General features: G+C 43.9%; 1 protein-coding gene across 5 annotated transcripts in view; it reads left to right on the forward strand.

Annotated features, from left to right (window-relative positions):
- LOC109464930 (titin-like) overlaps positions 1-13,523 on the forward strand; it is a 23,559-nt gene that overhangs the window by 8,405 nt on the left and 1,631 nt on the right. For 2 of the 5 annotated variants that reach the window (XM_019762042.1, XM_019762041.1), the window contains exons 2-13: positions 158-318; positions 472-559; positions 1,440-1,643; positions 2,918-3,002; positions 4,124-4,275; positions 4,734-4,838; positions 5,483-5,635; positions 6,430-6,475; positions 6,775-6,852; positions 7,691-10,753; positions 11,413-11,846; positions 12,364-12,435. In XM_019762042.1, the coding sequence (XP_019617601.1) occupies positions 219-318; positions 472-559; positions 1,440-1,643; positions 2,918-3,002; positions 4,124-4,275; positions 4,734-4,838; positions 5,483-5,635; positions 6,430-6,475; positions 6,775-6,852; positions 7,691-10,753; positions 11,413-11,846; positions 12,364-12,435 (4,580 nt within the window). In that variant the 5' untranslated portion in view covers positions 158-218. Of the gene's footprint in view, positions 1-157; positions 319-471; positions 560-1,439; positions 1,644-2,917; positions 3,003-4,123; positions 4,276-4,733; positions 4,839-5,482; positions 5,636-6,429; positions 6,476-6,774; positions 6,853-7,401; positions 7,438-7,690; positions 10,754-11,412; positions 11,847-12,363; positions 12,436-13,523 lie in introns of all 5 variants that reach the window. The other 3 variants (XM_019762044.1, XM_019762045.1, XM_019762043.1) reach the window with 3 other exon arrangements.

The following is a 13,523-nucleotide window of genomic DNA, read 5'->3' on the forward strand; positions in this document are numbered from 1 at the left end:
CTAAAGTTCATAACTATCCCATATTAGCCAGACTTATATTAGTTCATTAGCCTTATGAAAATGTAGTAAGTGTGTAGTACATGTAGATGCCATACTTTGTACCCTGTACAACTCATGTAAAGTAAATAAAGTTTAGTAATACTTGCCTTCCTTCCAGACGATGGCGTTCTGAGTCGATCGTGTTTGGTACAAACTACACGGTGAAGAAGTTACAACCGATGTCTGGATACATGTTCCGCGTACGGGCGAAGAACGCGTACGGAATCAGCGAGCCAGGAGAGGTCACTGACCCCATCGTTACCAAAGAGAAGAAGACAGGTGCGCAGGATGTCTGGTCTGGAAAATAAACATTATCATCTTTAGAACTTCTTACAATTTTGATCAAAGAACTAGAATTACTTCTCTGTGATGGGAAGTTTTAAGTATTTATCAAAGTAATGTGTGACCTTACTTCTGACCTTTGTTCTCTAGATGGCGACCTGCCCTTCAATCCCAGGCAGGTCAAAGTTCGTAAGGACATTGTGGAGAGGTTCTATGATGTCAACGAGGTCGTTGGAAGGTGAGTTACGGACATATGTTTCTCTGTTCTTTTTTGCATTCTCTTAAATTCCAGAACTAAGATGAGATCTGCTTTGCTACTTTGCTAGAAGAACAATAAATGATCATGCTGTCAAGTGTCAAAGTTATCAACCAAAGATTCATTCTTTCCTAGAACTCCTGGAACTCGCTGTCACCAAGTACAGTAGGGGCATCATCATTAGATAGCTATAAACATTGTTTAGAGTTAGATTTTCAAGGGTTACTATATAATAAATAATAGGTATAACAAATCGTTTGGTGTGATGAAGCCAGCTGCTGCCTTGCCGCGTGCCTGCAAAGCTGGTTTGTTACGCCCAAGGCCTATACAGATACAGATAGATACGGAGACTGATACAGATGTATTGATTAATTTCACAGAGGAAGGTTTGCAACGGTGCAGCAGTGCCAGGAGAATCTGGTGTTTATCTCATTTTTTCAGGTGATCAGGCCACACCAATTTAATTCGTTGGTTCTCGGATTTTGTCAGAAAAAATATGAAGCGACAGGGCGAAAAATAAAATAAAAATAAAAACAGGTCTAGGCATCCTGTTATAGCCCCAAATGCTACAATATAAGTCATGAAGTCAACAAAAAAGGCTGGCTTAAAATTTAAAGTATAGATTTTGAACTTTTAATCAAACCACTGCATTGATAGATGGAAACACTGCAACAGCTAGGAAGAAAAGGAATTTCCACAACTGTTGGGGGCAAAATATGAGCATTTTTGAGTTGATTCAGAACCAGAATCTTTTTTTTTTTTTGCAAATCAGAAAAAAAATGAAGAGGCGAACCCGAGAACCAACAAATTAAATTGGTGTGGCCTCATAATCAATTGTTTCATTGATTGATTGATTCCACAGAGGAAGGTTTGCGACAGTGCAGCGGTGCCAGGAGAAGTTGTCCGGCCGGGTTCTGGCGGCGCGAACCGTCCGCCTCGACACGGCCGAACAGCGAGACAAACTCCTGCGCGAGATCGACATGATGCAGACGTTGCATCATGGGAAGATCCTGCAGCTCTACGATGCCTTCGAGCTGGACAGCAAAATCACCCTCGTGCAGGAGTTGTGAGTTTTCTGTATTTTTCTCAGTCTTTATTTGGCTTTTCCATTGGGACAAAACACAATGGAGGGGGAGACTAAACAGACAATTGCTCGCCTCTACTGGTTGTCTCCCCTAGTCAGTAGTTAATCAGTTCATCAATAAGTTTGTTGCTAGAACATGCTTATTGTAAGTTAGAATAGTTGAGCAGTTTAGTTGATACAGATATACCTGTATGCTTAACATTATGTACCTGTTTGAGATTGTCTTTTATAACATTTTGTCTTCCACAGAAAATCCCTATATACCTAATGAACCTATTTTCAGGACTGAAACCTAAAACAATGCATTTCTTTCCTAGGCCTTAGGCCACACCAATTTAATTTCTTGGTTAACGGATTTTTGTAGAAAAATAATGGAGCGGGCGGGCGAAAAAAAAAAAAATAAAAACAGGCCTAGGCATCGTATTATGGCCCAAAATGGTACAATAGGAGCCATGAAGTCAACACACCAGGCTGGTTCAAAATTTAAACAATGAATTTTGAACTTTTAATGATACCATTGCATTGAAAGATGGAATAACTGTAACAACTAGGATGAAAAGGTCTGTTTTCAACTGTTCAGGGCAAAATATGAGCATTTTGCAGTTGATTCTGGATTTTTATTTTTATTTGCAAATCAGAAAAAAATGAAGCGGCGAATCCGTTAACCAAGAAATTAAATTGGTGTGGCCTTAGAGAATTCTATATACTATCAAAAGACATTCAAGTTATAGTTTTACCCTCTACAAGCAAAGTCAGTACATGTACAATCATGTATGTGGTGTACAGAAAGTGTGAAATGGAGTCGTCAAACTTTTGCTCCATTTTGCACTTTCTGTACTCCCAATGTATAGAATTGCCTGAGGATATGCTTTTTTTTTTAACAGTGTCGCTCAATGCAAGGCCAATTATTTTTGGCCACTTCTAGGCATAGAGCTAGAGGTACTTATATAATAAGTGAGTGAGTATAGTGTAGTTATGTCAGGAGATGGCGGTGGACCTTTGTTTTGAAGCTTTGTGGATTGTAATCGGACGGAAAGCAGCTGTTTGGAAGAGAGTTATTATTAATATAATTTTGCAGTCCGGGAAAAGAAGCTGTTGTTGTAAAATGACTTGGAGACAGGTATGTTAACGGTGCATTGATGAGAACTGGAAGAGAACTTAGTGGCACGCTGAAAGGTTCTGAGCGGCAGCACAAGAAGTGCAAGTTCTCCTGAACATCGACCATACCTGTTTTAATCTCTCATGTCATTTTTCAGTCTGGAGGGAGGGCCGCTGATGGAGCGGTTACTGGAGCCGGACTTCACGCTAACGGAACGGGAGGCGGCCATGTTTGTCCAACAGGTGGGTAGGAATGGTGTAACGTTAAAACGTAAGCCATTCAGATGTTCCAATGGCGACATTAGTTTCCGTTTAACGTCTGAACGGCAACGTTAAGATTTTACTTTTGACAAAATATTTATATGTATACACACAACAAAAGTTCAGCTATGCTGGGGAGCTTTCAAGACGTACTCTGTCTCTTCATCAACCCGATTCAGATCTCGTCTTGGAGTTCTCTTGTCACGTCACTTGATGGGATAATCACGTGACAAGAGACAGTCATATACGGGTTTTAGGTAGATTTTAGTATCTAAGAACAAACACTAATAATAAAGTCAGTTTTTGAGTTGAAGTCTTAGCATTTAGAAGCCTTTTTTGTGCTCCTTTCATTCTTTTCTCCTTTTATCTCCTGAGCTCTATTGCCCTAGAGACAAATCATGGGGTTGAGAGTGGTTGTTGATGGTCCTTTGGATGTTTTTATATTTTTACCCAAGATTTTTGTCAACTTTGTCCATCAAGGTTGATGGAGTGGTCTGAAATATTTTCCGTCACGCACAGCAAAATTCGGTTTCTGGCTAGAGCCCTGGGTCAGGAGATATCTTCCATGCATCTATTTACATAATTTGAGCTGTCACTCAAATACTCACCAACGTTCAAACGGCACTGTTAAAAAGAGGTTGTCATCTAAGAACAGACATTAAGAATAAAGTAGGATTTTTTTAGTTGAAATCTTGTCATTCTGATGCCTTTTTTTGTGATTCTGCCTTTCTTTTCTAAAAAAAGTAGGATGTCTTGTCCTGTATTTGTTTCAATGTGTGGGACACAACACCAGCAACAGCTGCCTGTGTCCCACGTGTATTGCACTGTTGCAATTTCAATGAATCAAATCAAATCAATTACAAAATTTGAGCTGTTGCCCAAATACGAACGAACATCCTTCTCCTCCTGTCTTTCCAGGTGTGTGAAGGGCTGCACTTCCTTTTTTTGTGCTCTGCCTTTCTTTTCTAAAAAAAATGAGTATTGTCCTGTCCTGTATTTGTTTCTATGTGTGTCCCACGTGTATTGTACTGTTATAATTTCAATAAATCAAATAAAATCAATTACTAGTACTCACCAACATCCTCCCCCTCCCGTCTTCCCAGGTGTGTGAGGGGCTGCAGTACCTGCACAGTCAGCAGGTGGCACACCTGGACCTGCGGCCGGAGAGCGTGATGTGTGCCGACAGGACGGGGTGTAACGTCAAGCTCCGCAACCTCGGCAGCGCGCGGCGCCTGAATCCACGGGAAAACACCAGGTTTATCAACATTCAGTTTTATATTGATTGATTGATCGTAATCTGCTCTACACTGTAGTATAATAGGGGATGCCCCAACTTGACATGCTTTAAGTATGTTAAAATGCCCAATGCTCATGAATAATTTTTGACTGGAAAACACCTTTCCCCCCAGTTTGCTAAAATTCTGAGAGATTGAAAAAAATTCTTCATACAGCTATATATATATAGAGAGAGAGGTGTACTAAGTACAAAGTTATTTCCATGCATATCCTTTTAGCTTCTGAATTATTTCCTGAAAGAGACAATCTCTAGGCATGATGGTGTGAAACCTAAAACACAGAGTCCCAAAATGAACTGGGGTCTGCCTAATTTAGTATGTATCTGAAAACTCATTTAGTACCTGAAATAGAATTGGTATAGCCTAAACAAAGACCATATGTCTAAACAAACCCTTCTCCCCCCCCCCCCACACACAGAGTGAGGTTTGAAGCTCCTGAGTTCTGTGCTCCGGAGGTCGTGAACTTTGGGGTCATCTGGTTTGCTGCTGACATGTGGAGCCTGGGGGTCATGACCTACCTACTGTAAGTTCAAAGTTCACCCCCAATTTTGACAGTAACTGTTGATTTGTAGATTTGTCAGGATTGAGGGTAATCCAGCACAAACCTAAAACACTGTCTGAAATCTGTCAATTTTTGTTTGTTATGAGAGTTAAGGCATTGAATCTATCATGAAAGTTCATCTGTGTTGGTAGTTACTTGGTTAGAGTTAAAACTTTCGATCCAACACCAAAGTTCTCTCACCTAGAGCTTTCGACCAGTCACTCTGGTCTTCCTCAGTAGACTGACCCTGTGAGGCTTGTCAGTGTAAGGATTTTGGACACTGAACAAGACTATTTCTTGAGAGGAGTGAAGGAGGCCATATACAATGTACATCAGGGCCCATCACCCTTCATTGAACCGCGATGGGGGCCGACATCGTCTACCAGAAATTACCTTTGACCCTGATGAGTGTTGACGTCACACTTCAAAGAAGCCATGTGACATTAGCCTCACTGGGTCAGTCTACTGAGGAAGACCAGAGTGACTGGTCTCGGTGAAAGTACTCTAAGTAACTACCAACACAGATGAACTTTCATGATAGAGTGACTGGTCGAAAGCTGCTTTGTGTTGGGTCTAAAGTTTTAACTTTAAACATTAAGTCACTGAATCAACTTTCGTCTCCCCAGGCTGTGCGGAGTTTCCCCGTTTGCAGGGAAGTCAGACCTGGCCACCTTAAGGAACATCATCCGAGGGAACATTGACATGACCAGGGAGGGAGTCAGCAGCAGCTCTGAGCAGGCCAGGGACTTCTTACGGGGGCTGCTGGCACAGAGCAAGGAGTAAGACTTTCTTCTTACTTTTCTTGAGAGTTACAAGAGTCACATTAAGGAGTAAGACATTTCTACTTTGTTTTTGAAGCCAACTTCATGAGCCTTGTTTTGTGGTGACCGATGAAGTAAATATTATAAAAGTCAAGTGTACTGACTGTGAGTGTAATGCAGGAATATTGCATTGCTGGTAATTTGCATGATACTGAAAGGGGTGGTAGGTTTTTGTGTGTGTTTGTGTTGGTTTGAGCAGGTTTCTGTATGCTGCTATGGTTTTGCTATAGTCAACTTAGGTTTAGTACATGTGTGGCCCAAACAGGAAGAACATCTAAAAAGCAATAATTGTATTTTATAAGTATGTCCATAAGTAATTTATAAGATGTAAATTTATTGGTTCATGTGTAAATCTTAACAATTACTTAATAATTATTATGTATTCGTATTTTATATCCAAGTATGCCTATAAGTAATTTATAACTGAAACCTACCAGTCATTGCTACATAATATTATGTATTTTGTTTTGTATAGCTTTCGAGTAATTGTCCTGAGAATTTTTAATGTTTGAACATGCTACTTTAATGCTGTATTATATTGTAACGTTTTTAAAAAACTGACACGTTTGTAAAATCGCCTCACAATTCAGCCCGTCACGGCTGCCAGGAGGCTTTTATGTAACAACTAAGTTCTAAACCAATAAACCAGTCTACTACTACTACTACTACTACTACTACTACTACTACTACTACTACTACATCAAATGAACAGTCATGAATCTGAAAGTTAACACCAGTCTGTGTGTTTTCAGGGCGAGGTACACCATTGAACAGTGTCTCCAACACAGCTGGCTGCAGGTAAGAATAAACAGTACCTTATTCTACAATATACATGTATGCTGTTTTAAAAAGTGTGTGAAGAGAAAGCCTGACTCTACTTTGGTAATACTGTAAATAGTATTGTAAAATTTTCCTCCCATCTTCTTGCTTGCTCACTTTAAGATGGGCAAGACCCAAAAAAACACTAGTATATCAGTGTGACTGTGACCAAATTAGTAGACAAAGAACAAGGAAAAGTTTGTTTTTCCAATGAAACAGAACAGAGAAAACAGTGTTATATAAGAAATAGACAATCTTTTCTCCTGTTTTTAACACAGAGAGACAGAAGAGTTACTGGGAAGTACGTCGTACCGAAACAGAACATCAAGGACTTCATGGCCAGGAGAAAGTGGCAGGTAAAACAAACTTCTTATTCTTCAAGTGCTTTTTGAAGACCGACAGGTGTTCTACCACCTATGGTAAAGCTAGAATTGTAATGTTTGCAGAAATAAGAGCTCCCTGGTGTATGTTTTACATGTATGTCAGTCAGGTAGTCAAAGACTGGACCTCTCCTTGGTGCTGAATGCCTGGTGTTATTAGATGTTTTCTTTATTTCTATTGTGCCATGTACATGTATGGTATAGCAGCATTTTGGTTAAAAAGAAGTGAAGTCTTGCAACATGTATGTTGTTTAGATATCAAGGAATGGCAGTGTTTCTTTGAGATTCTTTTGTAGCCTGTGTTTTAGATGATGCAGTTGACAATTTGTGTACAACAATTGTAGGATGTATCTCTCCGTACGTGTTGAATGTAAATTGAATGCAGCACAGACTTGTTTTGTCACTGCACTGCAGTCATGTTGCCCATGTTTTCTGCACTTTGCCTGTGTGAGTTTTGCAGTCATAGCTTCACCGCCGACCAAGCGGTGAAAGCCATGTGTGTTAGCGCCCCCTATCTTCCCACAGGAGCACTACAGGGGGTTGGTCTCTGTGTGGACTAAGGTACCGTGGCAGAGAAGGCATGTGGTTGTGAATAGGGCATGTGCTTGCCAGGGGCATTTTTTGTGTGTGTGCGGGCATGTGCTATTGATGAAAATCTGTGCAAAGCCATCTTTTGCAAGCCTGTTTTGATTTTTTTTATTGTAGCTATCAGTTTAAGATTTTTTTCATGATATCAAATATTCTCACGCCATGCTGCTCACTCGTTTTGGCACCATTCTATCATGCTGTCCATTTCATCCTTCATTCCCACCAGAAAATGAGAGCCATGAAACAGCTCGAGGCCCAGGGCAGTTCGCTGCAGGGTTTTTCAGGTGCCCGACCCCTCGGCCAGGTCACGCGCACGGCCTCTGTGTCCAGCATTGATTCAGGTTTGGAAAAAAGACCCGAAGCCATGCTGCAGAAATCTGCCTCTATCCAGGACGTCACCTCCGAGAAAGCCGGGTACCCGAACGGGCCAGCCGCTGGGCAACACAGGACGACCCTGGTGATTCCAAGGCCCCCACTGGTGAAGTCGAGGACGATCGAAGGGACAGCTCCAACGGAACCTGCCACCCCTCCGCAGCTCACAGTGGTGCAGACGAAAGAAGCAGCGAAAATCGAAGTCCCGAAAATCCTCAGCACCCCAACGTCAAAACGGGCAGAACTTTTGCCTCCTCATGCAACAGGCAGACCGGGACAGCTTTCAAAGTCAAGGTCATTTGACATCTCCTCATCGCAGCCTCAAATCCAGGTGTCTCAGACGCCCTCAGGGTCACAGAAAGTGCCTCAAGGTCATGCCTCAGGACTTCTTAAGCAAGCGTCGGCTGATGACGCCTTCATGCCTTCCACGCAAGACGTTGTTGCCAAGACGGCGACCCTTCCGCGCCGAGAGCGACCCCACTCCATGGTGATCGAGCCGGCGTACCTCCCGACCCCGCAGAAGCAGCGACCGTTAAGCGACAGCGGGTTGCCATCGGCAATGGTTGCTCCAATCAGCCCACGCGGCGGGAACATCAGCCCCGCCAAGGTCACGGTCGTCTCCGGTCCCCTGCGGCCGGTACAGAAGTCAGGGTCGTTCGAGGTCATGGGGGTCGGACGAGGTCAGACACCAAGCCCAACGGCTGCCAAACTCACCGTCATCGCGAGCCCCGGCCCGCCGGTAAAATCGCCCACGGGGCAGCACTTCTTTTCCCGAAGCAGTGACGAAAGCCCCGGTAACGTTCCGGCGCCTCCGCCAATAATCGACCAGAAGGTTCCGCCGGACGTGCGGAAGCCGCAGCTGACAGACCATCAGCTGAAGACCCCGAGCCCGAAACGGCCGCGGACGCCAAGTCCCGCCCGTGTCGTCGTCACTTCCATTCCGAGTCCGACCGGCAGCCCTGCTACCGCCCAGAGGGAGGGACACCCGCCCAGCGCAAAGGTGCAGAAATCCGGAGAACCGCTCACAGAAACTAAACAGCAAAAGGCAGATAAACAAGAGACTCGACAAGATGTAAAACAGCAAAAGGATGGCATCGCCAGCCGTCAGAAAGCTCGCACGTCACCCACAAAACTCATGAAACAGAAAGCCGTGTCAAGCAGGTTGCAGAAGCCAACCTTTGAAGACCCCACCCTCAGCAAACCTGCACCGCCCAAAGCTGAGAAACCAAAGCCACCACCCCCTGTCCTTACTGAAACTCCCCTCACCAAGCCACCCCCTCCTACTATTACTCAAACTCCCCCCTCGCCAGGTTCACCTTCGATGGTCTCCCCTTTTACTTTCAAAAAAGCTGCTGTATTTAAAGACAAGCCTTCTCGCGTTGCCAAGGCAACGAAAGACGACATCTATAAAGACATGCCTCCTCTGGAGCAAACAAAACCATCCGTTACCATGGAAACAAAAGCTGTACCAAAAGACACCAAAAAGAAAGTTGTCCAAACTGTGCCGAAACCAGTGCCTGCTGCTCCTGTCAGCAAACCTTCTCTGGGACAAGCTAAGCCAACCGTGCAGCCCAAAACACCTGAAGTGCCACAAACCACAAAAAAGGAGGTCTCCAAACCGACATCTCCAGGCCTAAGACATGTCTCCAAAGTGCCAACAAAGACTCCGGATGAGAAAAAAGAAGAGGAAAAGAAGATATCGAGAATCGAAGCTCCAAAGATGAAAGTGTCCTTCTCAGTGGAAGAGAAGGGAGTGACAGAAAAGCCTGCTCCGGCAAGACTGGGGGTGCCGAAGCTCGTAAAAGCGAAGTCACTCGACGACCGTTCCACAGTTGAAGCGAGGATGTCCAAACCTCAGCTTCTCAAGAAATCCTCCTCCTTCGACGCACCTGATGATAAGTCTCCACTAGAGATAATCCTCCAGATGAGAAAGGGTTTAAGACCAGTGAAGAAGCAAGCAGCACGAGCGCCTCTGGTTCACTCTAAGTCAGTCCCAGACGAGCTAAGTCAGATTACACAGAAGATCCGAGGAATGACAAAAAGTGGCAGCCCGGAGAAAGAGAAAACGGCTCCTGTTAAAGCTACTCCCATGCCTGTTCTGCGGAAATCGGCCTCGCTGGAACTTCCACGGATTACCGTGATCGAGAAACCATCCCTACAGCCAATCACGGAGAAGCCGGAGACACCGCCCGCGACGCCGCCAAAACCGAAGGTGCACGTCGTCGCAGATCGCGTGAAAATTCCGCCCAGCAAGGAGACCGCAGAGACAACAAAAACACCTGAAAAGTTCAAACCTCTCTTTGTACGCAAAGCGGAGCCACCGGCCCAGCTGAAAATCCCTCCTCACAAGAAGAAACAAGAAGAGGAGAGAAAAACAGAGTTGAAGGAAGCTCCGTCGGTCCTCTCAAGGGCCAACCTGGCAATCTTCCAGCAGGCTAAGCCACTGAAGTTTAAGAAAACTCCGTCCATGGAAGAAGCAGAGAAAGTTGAGAAGACGACGAAAGAGCGACGAAAGGTGCCGTTTGTTGAGCTGAAGAAGGTACCGTCTGTAGAGAAAAGACTAGAAGAGGCAGAAAAGAAAACTAAGGTTGAAAAGAAAGTATCTTCTGGTACAGAGGAGCAGAGGGTGGCAGAGAAATTACAGAAGGGTCTGGGGGTGGGCAAGGAACCAGTGCCGAAACTTGAGAAGGCTGTTCCTGAGGTCAAGGAGAAAAAGGTTGACGAAAGGAAGGTTCCAGAAGTGCCGAGAAGGAAGGAAGGGGCGGAAGACGTTAAGAAGGCTCCGGAGGGTCCTAAGATGGAAGCTGCAGCTCTTCAAGAGGCAAAGAGAAGTCCAGAAGCTCCAAGGAGAGAGGCAGAGTCTACCCGAGGTGTCTCCACTGAGATGGTGTCTGTGGTGATCACGGCTTCTGCACAGGTAAGGCGGACAGAGGTGGATTGTGTTTTTTCTATTTTTGTACCTATGTATGATAGCAAAGTGCTGCTTTTTTTAATGGGGTTTGCAGACAATTTGACGTCATTTTAGGGATGACATGTTGTAGAGACACATAGCAGATACATTTTATAACATACATAGTAACTGTTGTTCATTTGTATGCCCTCATTTTTCCTGTAGATCTATACAAGGGCTCACAGCTACTTTGCAAATTTAGGCAACTTCTCATATTGTGAAAATACAACTGTGAGCAAACTTCATACTGAAAGCCCCGGTGCCACTGTCTATGCACATTTGATTAATAGAGATGTTTATTGCAAATTCATGCCCGAGGGCTAATTGCATACAGACATTAACAAGAAAAATGTGGTGATATAACTTATAAGACTATTGGCTAACATAAACTTCTACGTGTACAATATACTTATCGAACCTACTATCTCTACTTAAACCTAATAACGTTGGTATACATACAGGGTAAAATACAATATGTGTCCAGGTAATAGGAACAAAGTAACTGCTATTCTAATCTATATTGATATACGGGGCTAACCATGAGGTTTGAATGTCAATGATATCTCTGTGGATAAGAAACACACAAGTCCTTTACATTGTGGTTTTTTCGGAACCCCCTTTCACAGCCTCCAGAAGTGCAGCCGGTGGTACCTCGGGTGGAGGAGAGACCAGCTCCTCTCACTCCTGCTGTTCCTGTTACCATGGCAACAGAGAAACCAGCCGCAGAGAAGGCCAGAGAGCCGCCGCCGCCGCCCAAGCCGGTTTCTCCCAAGAAAGAGGCGGCAAAACCGCCTCCATTGTTACTCGAGAAGGTTCAAGACGCTAAGAAGGTTTCTCCCAAGACATCCCCGGTGCCTAAGACGTCTCCAGTAGCTAAAATGTTACCCGATAGGCCTCCCACTCCTCCTCCTCCGGTGGCTAAGAAGTCACCGGAAGCTGAGATGGCCCGCGACGCGCCCCAACCACCCTTGGCACAGCCGTCCCCCCGCCGGCCAAAGTGGTCGCAACCACACAGAAGGAACCAGAACCAGCGCCAGCACAGAGGAAGGAACCACCGGAGGTAAGTAGGGGTGTCTTTTTATTTTCATCAACGCCGATATCTTCGGTAGTATGGAATTTATAAAGATAAGAAAGAACTGATTAGGTGAAGGTTAGACATCCAGGTAACAAGATACGCCAAGAAACAGTTACTCAAGCAACTGGATATGATTTTGGAAATGGTCAAATGTTTCAGGTAGCATCCACTACCTTTTGTCAGTGATACCGAAGAGTTGTCAGAAAACAATAGGAGCTATTTGACTAATCTGCATCATCCTTGTCTTGACTTGTCTTACTTTTATTTCTTTTGGGTTTCAAAAAAAAATGTCTTCACTTATTTCCATATCAAACAATAGTTTGTGCTTATGAATCTGATTTTATGACAATTCTTCAGTGTCACTGATGAAAGGTAGTGGATGCTACCTAAAATGTCTGGCCATTTCCAAAATCATATCCAGTTGCTTGACAATGAGTAACTGTTTTTTGATGTGAAAAGTGTGTTTCTATGATTTTTGACCCGGTTTCGTTAACTTTCGCAGCCGGCGCCCAAACCGAAGCCCCCGGCGTTCTCTCGAGTCGCAGTCATGGAGGTCGCCAAGAAGACAGGGGAGGTCAGCAGCTTCTCATTGGCCACACTATTCCGTTTCCATGGCAACAGGCTCTTGATTGGCCACACAACTGTTTCCCTGGCAACAGACTTTTGCCTTTAATACTCAGAAAGGACAACTTCACAGGATATGTCATCTTTTATCCTTGTGCTTATAATAGATAAAAATTTTGGCATTTTTAAAAAACTACAATTGATTCGTTAAACTTGTATTATGAAGGATATGTCAGCACGTTGGCAAAACGTACTGCGCCTGCGCAGAACCCTGTATTTTCACAATTTTCGGTGGATTTTTGGTCAACGTTGCATCAGAATTTTGCCTGTTGCAGAGGATATCTTTTCCTACATAACATTTGGAAACTACAGACGGGGTGTTTTCCTTATATGCGCGAATACAACCTTATATGAGACATTCTGCCAAAATGCTATGCACAATACATTACGGGTTTCGCGCAGGTGCAGTACGTTCGGCCGACGTGCTGGATATGTCCAAGATAGAGGATTAGGCAAAACTTTGTTCCAATGTGCTCAGTGCGAAGCAGCAAATGTGTGTCACATCAAACACTACCGTTGCCATGGTAACAGACTGATCTGGCTACTTTTGTGTCAGCTGTTCCCCTGTGCTTCTGTCCTCAGCCCTCCCTTCGTGCTGTTGTCTAGTACACAAAATGTTTCTGTCTCCCCCAACCCTCACACTAAATGTAATGTTGTTGTGTAGGACTTAGGACTGCACAGTCTTTTGTCAGTCTTATAATAGTTAATAACACACTGTCCCATCTTACAGCTTCCTTTCTTCTTTCTTTTAGAATTACCTCCTCCAATTTTCATTTAGAGTTTCCCTTCTCTAATTTCCTTTTAGAGTTTCCTCTTCTACTTTTCTTTTAGAATTTCCTACACTAATCTTGCTTTCCTTTGTTCTCAGCTGAAAACATCGTCTTGACACCCTTAATGTTACCCTGTAGAACTCCTAATATCTGTTGTAGATTTATGTTTCCTTCTTTCACAGTATTATGTTTTCTCAAATCCTATCATTGTGTCCAGTGTTGTTTAACACATTCCTAAGGCCACGCCAATTTAATTTGTTCGTTCTCG

The sequence above is a fragment of the Branchiostoma belcheri genome, unplaced genomic scaffold (genome assembly GCF_001625305.1).
Source record: "Branchiostoma belcheri isolate BF01 breed outbred unplaced genomic scaffold, Haploidv18h27 scaffold143, whole genome shotgun sequence".
Lineage (NCBI taxonomy): Eukaryota > Metazoa > Chordata > Leptocardii > Amphioxiformes > Branchiostomatidae > Branchiostoma > Branchiostoma belcheri.